Raw genomic sequence first — 20,579 nt, 5'->3', positions numbered from 1 at the left:
AAGTCAAAAATTAATTCCAGAGCCAGTGCTGACCTCCTTGTGGGGGCGTCGGCTCCTAATTATAAAACTATTCCAAAATCCAAACTACTTTCCAGCCCAAATTTCCAGCCCGAACTTGGCTAAAATTGTTAAGAGATAAAATTAAATACTCAAAGACAAGTAAAAGATAATGTGACATGATCTTATAATTGGAAAACGAAATGCTTCAAGCTTTTCCTGTTAATTATTTGGGGAGGAGGCTAGGATCATCCCACTAAAGGTTCCCCCACTAGAGTTTTGCCATTTGTTCCTTTTAAGAAAATAAACAAATAAATAAATAAATAAATAATGTATTTCCAAATAATAGTATTCAAAATTCATTCACAATTGTTAAAATAATAAAAAATGAGTAAATATGACTATATGAGACTATATGATTTAAAATAGTATAAACCCACTGCAGCAGATGGGTGGGGGCTGTCCCTGGTCTCAACAAGCAGCTGCCTGGACTTTTTCTGTGGTGTTGAGATCACTGGCAGGTCTCTACTGCCTTCCTGCTGTGGGGGACTGGGCTCTTCCATCGTCTTAAAAAAAGATTTTGGTTCATTCTAGCAAAAAAGGCTCTATTTCCCTGTGTTTTTCTGATTTTAAAGTCTATATTATCTAAGGTAAAAATTACTGAGTTACTTTGGACTGGCTAACAAGCTATACAAAATGTTTATTGCTTGAATAAAAGTTTTTAAAGTTACTTATTGTAAATTGGCTAAGTTTCCTGTAAGAGGTTAAGTTTCATGCTAAAACTAATTAACCTAGTAAAATATGAAATAATAATAGACATTTTTGAGCCAAATTCTAAACCTCAGATTTTAATAAAAGCCTCAAAACAGGCAGACTGTAAAAATTTGCCTCTTCTCCTGTTCTCAAAATAAAAGTGTTCTTTTATGTTTTAAAATATGCTTGTTCTCAGTGAGATAAAGCATTAACAACCTGGATGATTCCTAAAAAACTACTGACAATGATCACAGATTTCCTCTTTGGCATAATTGCATGTTTCCCTCAGCAGGGATTCGCTACCAGCCTCACCAGACTAATCTTTCTGTGTATAACTACTCAGAGCCTGGAGCGTTGCCTCCACCACCAATGTCTCCAAAAATTATAAGTTTTACCTACAGGGCTCTGCCATTTACAACCAGTCAGATCACCTCCTTCCACCTTTGGAACCCATCACCCGATGGTATTCAACTGGATGGATTGCTCCCACCTGCTTCTTCAAGGCTTCCAACGGGACTCATGCCTATCCTGATTTGTTTCGCCTCTTGGCCGCTACACCAACTGTCTTCCTTCAATGACCGGGACAATCTATTAACTCTTGCATCACAGGGGCCTGTGTAGGCCCTCCACATGCCCTTCTTGTTGAGGGCCCCGGTCATTTGACAATTATTTGTCATCACCATGCCTTTCATGTCAATTGTATAGGTTACATCCTCACCAATTGTATCACTCCTGTTAGCTAATGGTCTAGTATGACATGTATTATTTTACATCAGCCTCCTTATGTTGTTCTTCCTGTGCATCTAAAGCAGCCGTGGTATGATGACACTGGAGCTTATGCTCTCCAACTTATTGAACGGGGCCTGTGTCGCTCTGAAAGGTTTGCAGCGGCGCTTGTACTGGGTATTACAGCACTTATTGCCATTATTAGTTCTGTTGCTGTTTCTACTACTGCCCTTGTACAACATGTTCATACTGCCTCACATGTGAATCAATTATCCCTTAACATCACATATGCTTTAATTGTCCAAGATTGCATTGAAAAAAACTTTGAGGCTCGTTTGAATATCCTTGAAGAAACTCTATTATATGTCGGTAATCAAATGCAGCATCTCAAAACTCACTTGACCACGAAATGTCACTCTGATTATACATGGATCTGTGTTACTCCACATGTTTATAATTCCTCTTCTATTCCTTGGAACAATGTCAAAAATCATTTGTTGGGTGTATGGGATAACACAAATGTTTCCCTGGACCTTACCGCTTTGCAGGAAGACATCAAGGCAATTAGTTTAGCTCATGTCTCCTCTTCCACTCCTGCTGAGGTTGCTGATTCCTTCCTGGCTTCTTTGCAGCACTACACCACTAAGGCCGCCTGGTTCCCATCATTTATTACTATTGGTATCATTTTGTTTGTCACCATGCTTAAGCTACTTCTCTTCCCATTGATTATCAAATTACTTTTCCGTGCTATTAGACAATTACAAATTGAGTTAAAAATTATGCAAATGATGACCATAAACCAAAAAAGGGGGAACTACTTTAGGGGATTCGCTGCCCCAGCCAGGTAAGACACTAGCAAGCAGCTAAGAAAAGGGCCTCACACCGTGAGGCCGAAGTTTAAAGAGACTCACACAGTGGGGCTGAAGATTTCTTGTGCCTCACACCCTGGGGCTGAAAATTAAACATCCCTTTGTTTTTTGTTCTTGGTCATTAATAGAAAAAAAACTCATGGAACATACATTGGGCAATAAATTATAAGAATATTGTAAGTACATGGCATGGAAAATTACTTGCTGAAAAATTAAACACTGAATAATTTGGCCCACTTGACAATGGGAAATAATTACTGTGCAAGGGCATGTCTGATAAACAACCCAGAGCTGGTCATAATAATATTCCTCATATGGAAGTTCCATAGAGAAGCCTTGTAATGAATCATGAAGTGGATTACACTAGGAGTCTCTAATAGAAAAAAGTTCTAATAACTGATTATAGGGAAGCAACTGATCTCTAGTTGTAAGCCATGTAGATAGAGGAGTCTCCTGATATTGTAACCTTGGTGATAGGGGGCTACCAAGGACTGTTAGCTGACCTAGGTAGTTGTTTAGGCTGAAATAATGTGTCTAAGTTTTAATTTTCTATTAACTTTTAAGGTCGTTTCTTTTCTTGAAAACACGTAGGCCACAAAATGTCTATGGGAAAGGAATGTACTGTTTGTTTTGTTTTGTTTCTATGCATATGATGATGTAATCCCATCGCTTGCCTTAATGTATGAATAAAGACTCTCTGAGACCCTCAGCAGGAGATGCTTACACCAGATAAGAGTGTTTTGTGTCTGCCTCACTCCCCTTCCCTTCAGCCCTTAAAGAGTTTCGCCTAGGCCTTCTCATCCTTTGGGGACATCTGACCCAACATTTTGCTGAAAGCTGGTCTTCGGTAGAACAGGCGAATTGCCTGAATACACTGCTGAGGGGAGCAGCAGGGAGACTGGACAGGTCTGCCATGTGGGTTCCTCCCTGGCAGCCGGAGTTGGTGTCCCCTCCTGTACTTCTGAGCTTGGCATCCTTGTTTCCCACCCCTGTCTTCACACTGGGAGGTGCATGGGGTCTGCTCAGTGGCCCCACCTGGTAGCTTCTTCAGCTCAGCTCTTGTCAATTGGGACCATCTGCTGCTGCATTTTGGGCGTCATGGAATGTTCTTTCTTGGACCATCTCACAACGCTTAGGCTCATCCCTGCGTTTCATTTTATTCTTCCAATAATAATGATGTCCAAGCGTCTGCACATGTCTACAGAGAAGGGGTCTCCTCTGAGAAGTCGCTACGGGGCTCCTTTGCCCGCTGTGTATTGGGGGCTTGAGAGCCTTCCTCAGTCTAAGGCATGCCCTGGTGGAGACCCATAGGAAAGGGTCAGCAAAAGGCAGACAAGTCTGGGAGGAAAAGAGCAACATCCAAATCAAGATAAAAGCTGCCACTGTTGGGGCCTCCTTGGTGGTGTAGGCAGTTGAGCGCCGCACTGTGAAGCTGTCCACAGCCTCTGCAGTGCCAGTTCGATCCTGGCCAGCCCGCGAGGGTCCCACATGGCGAGCAGACCTCTCCTGTCTCACCCGCTGCTCCCCTCAGCAGTCTGTCTCAGTCCATCTGCCTCTTCTCTCCCCACTCTGTCTCTGGTGAATCCTCTCACACTCCTGCACATCAGGCTTGTACCCTGGTTCTTGTATAAATAAATAATTTTTTTTTTTTTACAAAAAGCTACCACTGTCACTGCACCCCAGGTCTCCCACCCCCAGCTGTTTCAACCTGTCCAAGACCAGGAAGCAAGAGCAGCCTCTTCACGTGTCTCTCTGCTCCATGTGCCTCCTCCAGACTTTCCCTTGTTTCCATCCTGCTTCCTTCCTCCTCCAGTCTCCTCTGCAGCTTCCCCTCCTCCCTGCACAGCTCCTTTCTCCTGGTCTGGGCCAGAGAACCTGGAACCTCCCCTTTTCCTGGGGACCACCCTGTTACAATAGGAGTCCCTCCAATTCCGTGCATTTGGTTGTCATTGGCAATAGCTTGTCTCTCCATGTGGCTGAATAGCTTTCTGTTGTGTGGACAGACCACGTCTTGTTGACCCCCAGCCTCTCCATGGGCACGCAGCCTGCTGCCTTGGCTTAGGTGTAATTTGGTTATAAGGGTGTAGAGGAGGCGAGCTGGAGACCTCCCCTCTGAAACCCTAGCCGCTAAGCAGTAACTGTCCATCCCTCTTTCCCCTCTGTTTCCAGCAACCATATTCTCACTTCTGTTTCTGAATGTGACTAATCTGATACTCTAAGTGGGGTTTCTGCGGCAGAAACAGCTACACAGGCTGTTTCTTGACAAGTTCCGAGCATCTGGGGAAACTCCTGAGAAGAGGGGATTTCCTGTACTCCTGAGAAGAGGGTTATTGTTCTTATGAATGAATCATTATCAAAGAAAGTAAAAAATGCTAAAAGGTATACACAGGAAAGACAGGTTTTGGCCCTGATATATGCCTTGAACCAGCTGTGCTTGGAAACCGTAGCCTAACACAGGGGGCACGTGTTTGTGGCAGCAGTACATTCCCTGGTGTATGCGAAAGGTCAGTAGTTCACAAGCCACGTGGAGTTTAGGTATTTCTAGTTAAGAGACTCAGTAGAACTAACATAGATTTGATGAGTTGCTTAGGCCACTTTGAAGTAATTGATAAATTTGCCAAGTTAATTGAGTGCTAAGGACATAGGCTGATTTTAGTAATAAAATATAAAATAGGACTTTCACGCCCCCTCTGAAACTAGGAAAGGTCAATAGAGTGCTTAATTGTTACTAGGTGTTGTGATGTCTTAAATAATTGATCATGTTAGAAAATGAGCTGTACTTAGGAAACTAATTGTCCCTGATGTTTTTTAAGGTAACCAAAGAAATGCCCTTTTGATAGGAGACCAAGGGAGTCTCTATATGTTCATGAGAAAACATATTGATTGTCGTTGTTCTGCTTCAATGTTTATGATGATATAATCTCACTGCTCACCTTACAGTATAAATAAAGACCCGCTGAGACCCTCAGTAGGAGAGACTTGCACCAATAGAAGAGTGACTGTGTCTGCCTCACCCCACATCCCCTCAGCCCCCCAAGTTTTCGCTGACGCAGTGCTCTCCTTTCGGGGACCCATGACTCGACATCTAGCTGGCGCTGGTCTCCAGCAGCCCCCGACTCTTCGCATGCAGCCTTGATAGTGTAAAGGCCAGCCTGACTCCATCAGACAAAAGGAGAATTTGCAAGTGATGAGGGAAATCAAAGTGGCTTATTGCACGTGGGTTGGAATGTTCATCTAATGGGACTTTCACTGCAGCAGTTGTGTCATTGCCTTCCCCTTTACTATCAACTTCAACATAACTTTGGACATTTTCCACTTCCAGAAGGACCACCATAAGGAAAGTTGAAACCAAATGGGTAAGTTGAGTTCTAGTGAGTTTAGAAGACAGAGGAGCTTTGTATGCTGAGATGCTGAAAGGAAGGACTGTCTACAAAGTGTTTTTAGCAGCCAGGACTTGACATGCCTAGAGAATCCTCTAGACGGTGTCATTCTTCTCAGAACCCTCTTAGGAATCACATCAGTGAGTTCTGAGGCTTGCCGGGCCCACCTCTGCCTGTCTCCGACCCGTGGCGCCAGGGCTTGCCTTGCCTTCGAGGTCCGGAGTTAAGGAAGCAGCCATGTAAGTGCCCAGGGCAAGGCAGCCCAGACAGGTGAAGTGACGCGGTTAAGGTCACCTGCTGGTTGGAGGTAAATTCCAGATGAGAATACTAGTTTCTGGACTGCAAATCCAGTGTCATTTCCATAATATGATTGTGTATTTGTTTCATATGGCTCAGTTACCTAACGATGGTTTTCCCCTTCCTTTGGCAAGAGAGTGACTCTTTCCCCCAGCAGAGTTCCGTGGTGATGCACGGATAATCCTCAGGAACATCCCTGGCTAAGTTCTTCCATCTTCAAGTGTCATTCAGGCATCCAGGGGAGTCTTTCTCTCCCTCGACATCCCTCTGTCTCTTGCTTTCTGCCTCCCCATCTCCCTTTCTCCTCAAACTTCTCCCTCTCTTTCTCCCCCTAGTCCCACTTTCATTTCCCCAGCCCCTTCCCCCATCAGAAAGGCACTGTGGGTGAGAAAATGGCCCAGGCGGGCCTCAGTAGCAAGCACAGCCTACTGTTGATTCACCGCAGTGCCAGCACGGACACAGCCCTCCAACTGGTACTTGGCAGGAGGTCTTGGCTCTCAGCACAACGGTGCTTTGTTATCACAAATGATCCAGTGCACTGAACTGAGCTGGCACCAATAACCTCAGCACTCCTGCCAACAGGTCACATGACTGGCACTTTCTGAATCCCTGCCCCTCAGTGCACCTGCACAGGACAGGACAGAGAGGGCAGCTGGGAGAAGTTTCTGCCTTTCCCATCTAGGCCCATGGCTCCCTCCTGTTGAGGCCTGAGGGACTTAGTGTAAGGACTTGTGAGGAAAGATTTTCACTCCCTGAGTTGGGTGCAGGCTCTTTAGATGTGACCGCAGGGCCGCAACTGATGTGTCTGGGAACAGGCCTGTGGGGAGACGCCTGGGGGAGTCACCTCTGCCGCCTCAGGGAACGGGCTGGAGGAGTGATGTTCTTGGCTGTGACCCAAGAATTTTTTCCTTCTATATTGTCTTTTCCCAAGGACTTAGAATGTGTCAAGCACTGCTATCAAATACCCACGTTTCACTGTGTCTCCCATTATGCAGCTTTCATCCCAGAAAGTTGGGTCACCCTTCTGAGCGGAGCTGGCCCAGGTGAACAGGCACTGCTCACAGAGGGGGTGTCCACACTGCAACCTGCCATCCCACGAGGAACACCACCCTTAGGATTCCAGCTCATTTCACTTCAAAATGGCAGCAGTAGAGAAGACTGTTTTTAAAATTTCCTTAATCACGTAGACTATTATGAGAATAATTTCAGGTTTTTTAATGAAATCATAGACTCTGAAGATTGGGAAGAACTCCAATTCCTCCAACTGAGGCTTCAACATCTTCATCCGATTTTTGCTCCAACAGAAAGTGGACGGCATTGGCTTCAAATTGCTCTTCAGCTAGCTCATGAGCCCTTGGAGATTCGGTTGGGGTTGTTTTAAGATGTGTCTTAGGGGGACGAGGAAACCAAATTGTATGATAGTCTGAATATTGAATGCAATCTACAGGGTAGTTCTATCAACTACTGAAAGTGGAGTGTTCAACGGTAATTGTTAAATTGTTTATTTTGTCTTTTAATTCTATTCATTTTTGCTTCCTAAATTTTGAGACTCTGCTATTAGGTACTATTACATTTACAATTGTTCTATCTTCCTAATGCGTTTACCTTTTATCATGATGAAATACCCCTCCTTGTCTCTAGTAACATTTTTTTTATCTTAAAGTCTATCTTGCCTGACAGTAGTATAGCCACCTTGACTCTTATTGTAACTTTGTCATAATCTTTTCTGCATTTTAAAGAATTTCCTCCTGCAAACCTGCATCATTTTTGGAACCAGGAAAGAAGCCACAAATCTATTTTTAAAGCTGCCTGAACTCAGTCCTGGAGCAGGGAGCCTGGGGAGCAGAGCAGAACCAAGATGGGTGCCCATCATGTGTCCACTATTCCATGGGAGCCCTGGGGATTTCTGAGGGGTGGTGGGTGGGAACACTGACTCTTTTGCAGCACAGCATCTAAAACATATTTGGGTTTTTCTGCTGTCACCTCCATGTCCTGTTGAAGTGGAGACAATTGCTGTTTGTGACTCAGTATCTTCTTACAGTTTCTTTCAATGATGAGCTTAATTTGAGCACCCTGTTGCTTTCCCGGTGCCCTGCATTGTTGGCCGCAGCCTGCTCACATCTCTGGGAGCTTCCAGCCACCCAGGGAGGGAGGTAAGTCAGGCCAGCCCAAGCATGCTTCCCCCAGCCCTGAGCCCAAGCTCCCTAAATGGCTCCTGTGTCAGAGGACACTGGGATCTGAGTGTCCAAGCCTCTGTCACAGCAAGAGCACTGGGAGAGCTTCAAGAATGCCCATACTGGGGCTTATCCCACTTTGCTCAGGACAACCGGGAGTATGCTTCATTGATTATTTTTCAAAGCTCTGGGATGAATTGCAGAACCATTGACCTAGATGGTCCAGTAAATCCCACTAAATCTCAGCACCGGCTGCGCTCAGAAGCTTGAGAGAAATACAGAGTCTTAGACCTACGACAATATTATTTACAACTACCAGCTGAGAGGTTTCAAGGGAACACGCCTAGAGCAGTATCAAGGGCATTGGAAGCCTGGGCAGGACAGGGAAGTCCCCCACTCCCCCGACCCCCAAACAGGCAGGGTCTCCAAAGAGCAAGCTGAGCAGCTGAGAGGGTGGGAACAGGCAGGAAAGGGCAGAAAGCAGGGCACCTACGCTCCAAGTTGCCTGATCCACAACTGCCAAACCTGGCCACATCTCTGTTAAGTGGCAAAATGCTGGCATGCATTGGTGGCATCACAGGAACTGTCCTGGCAACACCACCTTCAACAGAGCAGAGAGAGCAGGATGAAGGTGCCAATTTCTGAGCAGAGGTCAAAGGAATCCCCTCCTAAGGCTTACTGTAGTTCCCACATAAAGTTTCTGGGCCTGGCTGGGCTCCGCTGGGTGCGGTGGCCCCATCAGTGCAGTCTGGAGTGAGAGCTGTGAGGAGGAGGCTGTCCTCAGCCCTTCTCTAGAGAACAGGGCTGCTTTCTCCCCACCAGCTCCTGCCTGCCTCTGGGTCCGTCTCTGGGAAGTGTCCCCTCATCCTTGGACGGGGAGCCTGGCCCCTCGGTCCTGCAGGGCATCGAGGGCACAGGCAGCCCTACCTCACCAGCGATTTATTCAAACAGGGCCTGGAACCGCTGATCCTCCTCTGTCTCCCAAGCAGGCGAAGTTGGCTTCTGAGGCTAAAAATGAACCAGAGGAACTTGCTTGGGAGCCACAAGACAGAAATGAACATTTAGTTTCCCAAAGAAAAAGCAGGAAAGGCGAGCCCTGGGCAGGAGGTGGTGCTGCCTGCTGGGGGAGAGGCCAGGAACTCCATGGCAGCCTCACATGCCTGTGCTGGGTGGTGCCCAGGACTGGACACATCCAGTAGCATTAGGAATGAGAGTTTCCTCTCCTTGTGAGGACTCGTTAGAAGAAACATCTGGAAGGACTTCCTGGGACTGGTGGTGCCCTCCTCACCCGACAGATGAGAGGACTTTTGGAAAATTGACTGCTGGCAGAGGCCTGGTCCATCCAGGGCTGCCATCACCCTCCCCTTCTTCCAGGGCCTACTGCACCACCTTGACTATCATTACCTGCTTCATCATTTGTCATGGTAGGTGGTAAATCTTTATAGGCAGGATCTTTCCAGTACAGAGCACCGGGTCTTGTGCATGGCAAAATGTCAGTAAAGGTTTTGGATGTTTTGTTTCGGGTCTGCTCATGAGCTGCTTCCCAGAGAGGGCAGCAAGGAGAAGAAAGTCCTTCCTGAAAACTGGTCACTGCTCGAGATGGGGGTGTCAGAGGTTCTGGTCACATCGGCATCTCTTTGAAGCCTTACAACCCTTGGACAAGACTAAAACCAGCCCTGCCCTCTCTCCCAACAGACAAAATCAGGGAGAACTGATGTGTTCCCCAAGCCCACAGTCAAAAATTCTACCTGCTTCTCCCATTTTTGTTTTATCAGTTGTTTTTCTGAAGAGATTTTTAAAGAGATTCCATCCACCTAAAAACCATCAGTAACCTCTCAGGAAACAGAGGGAGTGGGCAGTTCTGGTGGAAGAAAGGTCACTTTTGTTCTCCAAGAGGTTAAAATTAAGGTACTTCCTTGCATAATGGTAACCACTCCTTAAACTTTGGAATTTTAAGTGATGTTATGATCTGACGGAAATTTCCAGAGTAGTCGCTAATCCCACCCTCCACAGTAGCCCAAGAAGGCTTACCTCAGGAAGGGCAATGTCTACATTTCCATCCATGTCGCTGTGGGCACAAAAACCATGTTGATAATCATAGATTCACTTCCCCATTAGACGCTGCAGAGCTACAGGGTTCAGAGGTGCTGGAAGGTTCTGTACCATAGAAGCCTTCCTCTTCTGTGACTGCATTTCACAGGGTGTGCAGCCTCCAGGCACAGACCTCCCTCTCCACTCGTCACTCAGACCTTGTTCAGCATGAAAATTCGAGGAAGACCAGGTGGCCATCACTCCAAGCAGAACTTGGCAATTCTGGTTGTGAAAGAAGACACTCAGCTCGTTGAGCATTAATCATTCGTGGGAAACTTTTAAAAGCTTATAGAGCAAGTTGAGGTGGAACCAACAACATCACTTTTGAAGCCTGATTCTTCACCCTTAGACCTTCCCCCATGGATTTGAACCCCTGAGCCCACTGGGAGGGTGTGTTTCTCTGCTCACAGGTGGAATCAGGAGAACCGTGACAGCAGGTTTACTTTGCTGCCCACACATATAGGGGAACCCGCAGCACTTGGGAAGTAGTCACATTAGGGGAGGAGCAGGCTTCAGCTGTCAAATACTAAAATATCTGGAAGAATTCAGTTTGTTTTTTTTAAGATTTGTTTATTTCATATATGCAAGCACTGGGTACAGTCAGAAGCGCAGGAGGGTGAAAGAATTCACCAGAGTCAGAGCAGGGAGCAAACAGCCTCATCGCGGGAGGACACTGTTGAGCCGTGGCATGTGGAATCCTCGCCTACTGCCCCTGCACCACCACGGGAGGCCCTGGAAGAATTCAGTTTTACAGATTAAATCCCGAAGCATTTCCAAAGACAAATTAAAGAAAATTCAAAGGGAAAAAAATAATCAAATATTAAGATGAAACCAGGATAGTCCCCTTTACCTCCTCACCCCCTGGGCCTCCACAACATAACCCTTTCAGAGCTTTTCATTATAGTTTAGGAGTCTCCAGTGAGGGTGAAGCCAAGGGAAATTGAGCTGAAGGTGGCTTTTCTGTGACTGAGCTACTTGTGTCTGTTACTGATACTTGTGATATCACAGCAGATGTTACATGTGTATGATATTCACTATCACAGCAGATTATACGCCGCATTTTTTATGTTCAATATCACCTTCCATTAATCACTATTGTACATGCACTGAGAATGGAGTTACCTTTGACCTCACCCCCCAACAGACAGAGAACATGAGGGTAAAAGATGGGCTCAGCCACAGTAGTTGCCGATCTGCATGGATCTCGCATAGGGTTCTTTTGTGTGAATGGATACTGGTCAATTCATCCTCAGTGTGTATCAGTATCTGAGAGAAGACTGGAGAAAGACATTGCAGCCGAGTTTTAACAATCAAAGACTGCATTGCTTCTCTGTTGCTGACGAGAAAGAACCACGGCTTCTGCAGTCACCTTGGAAACCCAACCAGACTTTGTAATTGTGAAACTCAGTCCACAACACAGTGCAATTCTACGCCACTAGCCAAAACAAATAATAGCAATTCACAATGCCAAAGGACAAACAGGAGCCCGAATACTTATGTCCCTTATCCAGAACAGGCCATGCAGCCACAGTCATCTCTATCTTGTTGTCTCAGGTTGATACTTTGATGGGAATCAACAGAAACAGAGTTAGTAGAGCTTGTCATTCTCTGGGGTCCCTAGAGAGTCTCCATTGGGAGAAGAAATAGGTTCTTGAAACTTGAACCACCCACCCCCCCGCCCCTGCCACAGAGTTATTAATGGTAAATGAAAGAAAGAGAAACTTCTTCCACAGAAATAACCAATACAAAATAATTTGCTAAGACATTTTGAGGGAGAGATGGCAGAATGTTCGCTGTGTAAAAGGGTACTAAAATGGAACTGAAAGAATGTGTGATTCTTGAGAGTTGGAATAGTCACCCCTTTATTCATGCACAGAAACACCTCTGGCATCCCCCTCATGTCGCTCCCACTCCAGAAGCTTCTTGGTAATAGAGTCTGGAAAATCAGGGCTTCACTCAAGAGTGTCTTGTGAGCATGGTTCTGGGGTCAGTTGGAAAGAGCAACTGTTTCATGTGAGAACTAAACTGGAAATATGCCTTTGCTTGTTGATCGGTTCAGACCCTCCCTTTGGCCCCTTCCTGGTTTCTCAAGTAGATCATGGAAGAGGACAGGGGGCCACGACTCCAATCACCGTCTGGTGACATCTCTGGGAGTAAAGCACCAAAGAGGGATCCTTGAAACTCACCTGGTAATGGCCTTCTTCTTTGAAAAGATCCTCAGGCAGAAATCTGCTTCCTGATGGGGCTCAGAAGTGCTGGGAATCAGGATGTACTCCCCAGGGGGCAGTTTGAACTGGTCAGAAACTTCCCTCTCTTTGAGGAAAGTTTTGCTTGTGGCCTGGGGAGCGTGGTCTCTGAAGAAGTCTTTGCTTAGGTGCTCGTCTTTGCTTGGGCACTGCAACAGGAGTGTGAAGGGAAGTGGTTTTCCTGGCTGCGGGTTTCGGCTACTTGGACACAGTTGAGGGACTGGCATTGAGTGTCAGGTGTGAGGCTGAAAAGGGACCAAGAACTTAGGACTCCATGGATTCTCAACTGTAATTTGGCATCTACCCACCTGGTAAATAGCGTAGCCGATTTTCAGCTCGTCAGCTCCAAACCTCTTGCGTTTCCTTCGATCTTTCTGCATCAGGGCCACAAGGAAAGTGCATTCCTCTTGCCCCTCATCTTTCTCAGTCAGGGACAATTTTATCTGTGGATTGGTCCAAAAGGTATCTGCCATTCAAAAGAGGCAGGTTATTTTCCCTTGGAAAAAAAAAAACCCAAAACAAAAACAAAGGGGACACACACATCCTACCCACTCCCCTGTCCTGATTTCCCTATTGCCCTATTTTCTACAACCCCCTGGGAGAATGAAAAGGGGTCTCTTTTCCTTCTACCTCTTGGAACCATTTCCCATGCAACTGTTCAAAGACATTCTTCTGCATTTTGTCCACTGCAATTTGTTCCATCTTTTTTTTTTTCCCATTTGGCATTTCAAAGGCGAGTGTGGGGCGCTGTGCTTGCCTCCCAGGGCCCACTCAATGGTGGTGTGATTTGTGCACAAGTGACCTCAGGCCACCTCCAAGAGTGAATGCTGATTGTTCTCCATGATTCCTTCTTGCCACAGGGAACATGGACAAGTCCAGTCAGCAGCATTCACCAGGCATGCAGGCTTAAGGAATCCCCAATGAGAGGGAAGTTCAGGGCTTTTGTCTGATGACCCTTAGGAGTTCTTGCTGAGCAGGTCAGTGAATGAGGGCTGGGTAGCTGGCTGCCCTCCCATCCCTGTAGAGTGAAACAGCCTGAGGGAGAAGTCAACAGAGCAAAGAGAGCAGCACAGACTATCACAAGCTTATCACTGATCGATCTGTGCTTGAAGCCCTCTGCTCCTCTGGACTTGTCAGTTATGTAAGGCAATAAATTCTTTCTATTTCTTTTCTTCTTTTTTGAAGATTTATTTATTTATGCCTACAAGAATTGGGGTACAGGCCACAGGTGTGGGGGGTGAAAGGATTTACCAGAGACAAAATGGGGAACAGAACAGGCAGACTGACTGAAATACACTGCTGAGGGGAGCAGCAGGCGAGACAGGAGAGGTCTGCTGTGCCATATGCAGGTCACCTCCCTGGCGGCGGGGTGGAACTCCTTCTGTAGAGGCTGCAGATAGCTGCATAGTGCTGAGACTTAACCCCTCATGCCACCAGGAAGGCCCAATTCTTTTCATTTCTAAACTTGTGTGAGTGTGTTTTCTATAACTTGTCAGGGAAGATAACCCAAGTGGTAAAACAAAGGAGGCTCCTTGAGCAATTCTTATCCAAAGTCCTACCAAACCTTTGCCATCCTCTTTTCCCAATCATCACTGAAATGCTTCTGTCTAGCTCCATGTTTTGGGCCTTCTCTAGGGTCCTGGGCCTGATCCACTGATGCCCTGGTTTGGACTCAACACTTGGGGATGACAAAGAGAAGGGCAGGGAGACTACAAACCCAGGAACTGGCGGCAGCCTCCAGCAGTGGAGCCCCGCACCCAGCTTCCGTGGTGGACCGTAACTTCCCACTTGCGGAGGGCATCCTCCTCTAGGGCATCAGGAGTGAGGTTGCAGATCTCCACTTTGTCAAAATGTGCCTTGAAGTCTGTAAATGCCATCCTGCAGCAAAGTGGAGAGAGACATGCTCTGGAGGGATGACACTGCATGACCTACTCATTAATTCAATCATCCAACAGTTACTGAGCACTTGCTTCTGTCCTGGAGGATTGGGGAGAAATCAGGTCTGGGGAGAAGAGAATGGACTCCCCTCCAAAAAAAAGGTAAAGAAAAGGTTAGGAAAGATAAAAGGAAGAAAAGCTTAAAATTTAGGTTGAGATATATATATATATATATATATATATATAAGCACTACAAAGTAAAACAAAGTAGGGTGAAGGGGAAGCATGCAGTGTGTGGGATATTTTAGATGAACAGCTAAGGGAACTTCTGACTGTTCAGGTGGAGACCTGGCGTGTAGGGGTTGGGACATAAAGACTTTTTTAGTCCAGGTAGTTGGAGGGAGAACAAGATCTTAAGATGGGTAAGTCAGTAAAGGATGATGTTCAAAGATAATGGTGGACCAGGGTGGTCATCATAAGGCTTTCAGCTTTGACTCTGATTAGATGGAGAAACAGTAGGACGTGTTAACATTACCCATAACCCTTGACCCATGAGAAAGGGCACAGATAGAAGTGGAGTCACCAGCTATGAAGTGCGTGCTGTTGCCCAGCTGGCAATGAAGGTGGGTCAGTCCAGGCTGGTAGGATGGGAGGTGGTGAGCAGTGATCAGGTTTAAGACATATTTTGAGGGTCGAGTCTACAGGACTGGCTGGAGGATTAAATGTGAGGAAAAGAATGAAAGGCAAGAAGTTATGTGGTTTGAATAGTTGGATGGATAAAGATGGAGAAGACTGTGTTGTAGCAAGTTTGGGAGAGAAGGATTTGAGGTTTAGGCAGGTGATCCTGTGATGTGCTATTGAGTAGATATTCACAGGGAGATACTGAGTAGATCCTTGAATATATGGATCTGGAATTCCAAGGAAAGGAACTGCAGATATAAACTTGGGGGTATTGAAACCATGGTGATCCCCAGAATAGTTGTGCATGTTTCACAATCTCTCGAACCTGCTCTTCAGAAGGCAACATTGTGTGACACTTTTCTATGAGTCCTATGACACAAACGTGTGCAGAAGAAATTGATCTTAAGCCATATTCCAAGCTGGTCAGAACCAAGAGACTACTGACACAAAACCAAGAAAACAGGGAAAAAGAACAGATTAGACCACATCCAGAAGCAAGGGGTCCATCCCAAGAATCTGGAAACCTTTTCATATATAGATCCATTTGTAACTATTTGATTAGACTTATTCAAGCCCATAAACTTTATATTCCTAACTTTCATTTCCTTTCTACCTCCATTTCTATAAAATCATTTCTACTTTCCAGATTTGAGCCTTGGCTCCTATCTCCTTGTTGGTTGACCTAACAATAAAAAAAAAAAAACTTTCTTCCCCCCAAAATGAGGCTGTAGCAGTTGATTTTGATGAGTGACAGGAAGTGAGCTTATTGCTGGTTTCAGTATCAGTGTAAAGACAGTGTGATATTTTAATTTATAAGAAATATTTTGTCATCAGGTGACCAACGTATATTTCTAATATATTTGGTCCTTATCCACAATTCCTGACAAATGGCTCCCAGAACTTGAATTTTCTTAGTGTTGAAAGTGATAAAAATTGTCTTTTGTTATGTAAAGGAGGGGGGTTTGGGATGCATCTAATGAGAGGGACTAGGTTTTGCTCCTGTCTAATGACACAAAGGACACAGAAACATTAATTCAAAAGGGCACCTGCACCCCTATGTTTATAGCAGCACTATTTACAATAGCTAAGCTATGGAAACAACCCAAATGCCCAAAAATAGATGACTGGATCAAGAAGATGTGGTACATATACACAATGGAATATTACTCAGCAATCAAAAAAAGATAAACTCAGGCAATTTGCAGCAACATGGATGGAGCTGGAAGGGATCATGCTCAGTGAAATAACCCAGAAAAAGTAAAATACCAGATGGTCTTACTCATAGCAGGAATTTAGAAAACCTAAATAAGGGACCAGGAAAAAGACTAACTATAATAAAGTGAAAATCAAAATTGACAATCAACTATAAACCAGAGACACACTACGGGCGGTGGGGAGGAAAAAGGGGGGAGGGATTAGGGTAAAAATAAGGGGGGTGGGAATTGTATGGGGGATATAATCAAGATGAAAATGCATCATTGTGCAAAAATGAAAAATGATGTAAAAAATATATAAAATGAAAAAAAGGGAAGGACTCAGGCAAGAATTCACTGGCGTGAGCTATGAAAGAAAACAAAACCAGAAATCAGACATCTGTGGTCTTGCAGAGTTGGAAAGAGTCAACTGTTTCCGAGTCCCATAGGAAGAAACAAGACTTGAAATGATTTCTAGAGATAAAGGGCCATTAACCAACTTTCCATTAGCAAAGATGTTCAGCTCTGTGGAAAGGCCAGATTAAGAATTCCTTCCCACTGATCTGTATTTTGAGATGCTCCAAAGGTGGCTGCCTTCAAGGGTCCCTGTCACCAAGTTGGGCCTGGAGGTAGTGACCCAGGAGCAGCTTGCTGCCTGCATGCAAATTCACTGGGCTGCAGATTCAAATGCAAACTTGGATGATGGATGGTTTAGTGGAGGGAGGCTGGGTGAGAGCTGGGAGGATGAGCCTTCTGTTTCCTGGGTCACATGGATTCCCTTGACACTCTAAACAAGTCTGGAGATGGGGAGAGTCCCCAAAATGTGACATATTAAATCCTTTGCCAAACTGGGTGGATATGAGTGTTTTGAGACAGGTGTATGTGATTTACTGAAATGTACGATAAAATGGTAGGAAGAAATGGGGTGTTCTTTACAGCCAAAGGCCATGGGGGCTTGTCATACCTGTTTTGCAGTTAGTACAGAAATAAAGAGGTAAGAACTGTACCAGAATTCTCCTTTGTCCAGAGAAGGGTGACACAGGCGCTTTTGCTCAGCAAGGTCCACAGAACTCCACTCAGAAGAACTAGGAGTAAACCAAAGCAGCATGTGGGTCATGAGCAGTACTGGCCTTGGGTTGGGGGAGCACCCTTTCCTAGGAACCAGGGTGTGCGGTTATGAAAGGAATAGATCCTGCTCAGTGACTATACTATGGACCCCAGAAATGTGCCAGAGGCTTTGAGATTGGTCAGAAAGTACATTTCCAAGCGCAGCCAATGGAAGAAGGTGCTTCTCATGAGACCACCACAGGCAGGGAAACTCACTTGACCTCTGTTCTTTGTCAGCTGACACTTTGAAAAGTCATAATCATAACGTGTTTGACAAGCTTGTTTGACATTGATCTACCAAGTACTTTCTTTCTGCGACCTCCCTAGGAAGCTGGATCATGTTCTGCCAGGGGGCCTTGCCTGTCCTCAGGTGAGCAGCTACCTACTGCCCTCCAGATTGGGAATGACACCTCTAAGGCCACTGCTTCTTTGGGACATTCTCCTCCCTCCAACACACACACACACACACACACACACACCCCTGTCTCCAGAAGCAGTTCACCCTTGATCAACTTGGGGTGATCAACCTCCTGTGCAGTAGAAAATCCAAATGTAACTTATTGTCAGTCCTCTTTATCCTGAGGGTTCTGCATCTGAGGATTCAGCCAACCATCACGCAAGGTTGGTTGAATCAGTTGCTGCAGAAGCTGCTGAGAGGTAACAGATCTGAGTATAATGAACGTGTGCAGTTAAACCTGTGTTGTTGAAGGACCAAGTGCAGTTCAAATGGCGCTGCCACCACCTCAGCACTCTCAAGGGGGGATCCATTTCCCCATATCCCGTGGGTCTTGACTCCTGGGGGAGGGCTCAGAAGAGCCAAGTGAACCCAGAGCCTCTCTCCAGGTTGCCCCTGGTGGGGTCTGAAGAACAGAACTAAGAGCCTTGATTTTTCCTTTGGGCCATTTTCTTCCAATGGCTCACACCCACATAATGGGCACCAGGCAGAATCAGCATCTGGGATCAGGGTGGGCACAGACCCTCCTATCCCACCAAGGCTGCCTGGAGGCAGGCAGTCCCCACCTGTGTTCCAGTAAAACCCACTTCTCCCTCTTCACCATGTTTCTCAGGGAAAGGAAAAAGTAGCCTTTGTCCTTTTAGAGACTCTGCCCCCTGAGTTAAGGGACTCTATAAATCTTAGGAGCTAAAAGCAGTCTCATTCCTTTTGATTTCGTGATTTCTCTTCCTTCCCTTTCCGCCAGGAGAGGAAGGCCGAGTTCATGCCTGCTTTGATGTGGGTCTGGTGTGAATCAGTTTCTGCCAGGTCCCTTGGTTCTGAGGCAGTGGAAGGCAGGAGAGGGTGGGGGTGGCGGGAAGGGACCAGTGATGGGACACTTCAGTGTCAGTCTTGTGCCCTCAAGCTAGTCTGGTTAATAAAGCCACAGACACACAGATGACTGGCGCCCCCTGGAGACTTGTCTGAGCTGAGGACAAACACGGACTTGGCTTTAATCAAGTTCTAGATTTGTACAGACTCCCTAGAGTCCCAGGAGCTGCAGGTGGGCAGAGAGGACAGCAAGAGCCCAAGCTGGCCAGAGCTCTGGGTGAGGAAGGAGAGAGGGAGGTGGTAGAGACAGGTCAGTGTGCGTCCTGCCTGTGCACACCTGCTACAGCCCATCATCCCAGGCACGGGGGCCACCTCTCAAGGGACATGGAGGGGACACAGGCCTGAAAGTGTTAGGGGGAAAAGGATGTCCCAAAGCTAATTCCATATAGGCTTTGTGGACTCCACCTCCCACCCCAGGCCAAAGCCAAAGACACTGGGAACTCCAAATCCCATCACCACCAAAGGGAAGGTGGCTGGGACCTGAGGGTGGGGTTAAGCAGCCAGGTGGATATAAAAGGCAGACACGTGGGCTTTGGAGGGTCCCCCATTTTTGGCTCTCCGCCAGCTCGCAGCGTCCGGCCAGTTCTGAGAGTGACTTTGGGTTTCCAGGTCGTCGGATCGGGTAGGACGCATTAAAGACTTTATTTCCCTATTTTCTCCCTGAGTTGTACATTTTCCTTATTTCTTTTTCTCTTGTAAATAAACCTTTTATTAACCCTTTTGCGTGTGTCTGTAGTAGAGTATTCATAAGTCCCTTTAAAGCGCGCGGGTGAGGACCCACAGCCAGGAACCCGTTTAATATCGGGGCTGTCCTATAACAAAAGGAAGACCTTTCCTATAATTGGAGTCAAATAAATAATGCTGGTCATCAGAGCAGTCATAGTGGCTGAATTTCCTCTTCCTCTTTGTCTGTCTCTTCTGGCCACTGGGCTTCTGGCCAATGGCCAGAGAATCCTGTACTGACCTGCTTGCAGCACTCAGGAATTCTCACACCCAAAATACTCACTGCCACCACACACACGTACAGACACACACGTACAGACACACACACACACACACTTCACTGGGGCCACTCAAATGTGGAGACAAAGACCCAGGATACATGGGGATGGGAGGCAATACAGTCACCGACATGAATACAATCCCAGGGAAGATAAAAGGCCACTCTAAGAGTCTTCCCTGAGAGTCAAGTTTGACTGCAAGGCGGGCCCCAGGGGATGAAGGGGAAAGAGGTGAGGTCACCCAGGAGCCAGGGGAGCACGTTAGACAAACTTCTCCTCCTTCCCAGGACACAGCCAGCTTTGGACCACTGGACCCCATGAGCAGCATTAAGGTGGGCGCCAGCCAGAGAGACGCGGTGGGGACCCACCTGTGGCTCCACCGCCCACTCCACTTGGTCCAGCCCCGAGGGTCTCGGACTCTGATCAGCTCAGTTTTCTTGCCTCGGAAGTTTACCTGGAAGGCAGAGGCAGCAGGGGAATGTGAAAGGATTAGTTCATGTGTGAGTTCCGGAGTGGTTCCTCTCAGCCGGGGCTGGCTTTACCAGAAGACTCTTGACTTCCATATATTAAAAAACATGTCAAAACTCATTCATTCTTAACTTGCCCTCGGAATTGTCCTGCTAAACATAGTGGCTAACATGATATGAATCTTCAAATGAATGAGTGACTTGCTAGACTGCAATTTCCCTAGAGGCTTGTTTATCTGGGGAGCCTCAGAATCCACAGAGAAAGGTGAAGAGTAATTCTCAGAAGTGCTCAGTGAGCTACTCCTGACTTTCCTTTCCTTAGCCTCTTACTCACAGCTGAACGACAAGCATAGAAACACATGTCGGGAATTTAAACAGCAACAATAAATACAAACA

General features: G+C 46.3%; 1 protein-coding gene across 1 annotated transcript in view; it reads right to left on the bottom strand.

The window, feature by feature from the left end:
* The window catches only part of LOC311183687 (calpain-9-like), a gene marked incomplete at both ends in the record, with an annotated part of 157,990 nt that overhangs the window by 76,789 nt on the left and 60,622 nt on the right, over positions 1–20,579 (bottom strand). Inside the window, 8 exon segments of the mRNA XM_084253231.1 lie at positions 9,124–9,135; positions 9,139–9,204; positions 10,228–10,264; positions 12,474–12,682; positions 12,842–12,999; positions 14,251–14,411; positions 17,292–17,369; positions 20,085–20,170. Of these exon segments, the coding sequence (XP_084109357.1) occupies positions 9,124–9,135; positions 9,139–9,204; positions 10,228–10,264; positions 12,474–12,682; positions 12,842–12,999; positions 14,251–14,411; positions 17,292–17,369; positions 20,085–20,170 (807 nt within the window).

Source organism: Talpa europaea, assembly GCF_964194135.1.
Source record: "Talpa europaea genome assembly, chromosome: 14".
NCBI classification, from domain to species: Eukaryota; Metazoa; Chordata; class Mammalia; order Eulipotyphla; family Talpidae; genus Talpa; species Talpa europaea.
The sequence above is the reverse complement of the archived record's forward strand: the minus strand, read 5'-3'. Positions and strand labels throughout refer to the sequence as shown.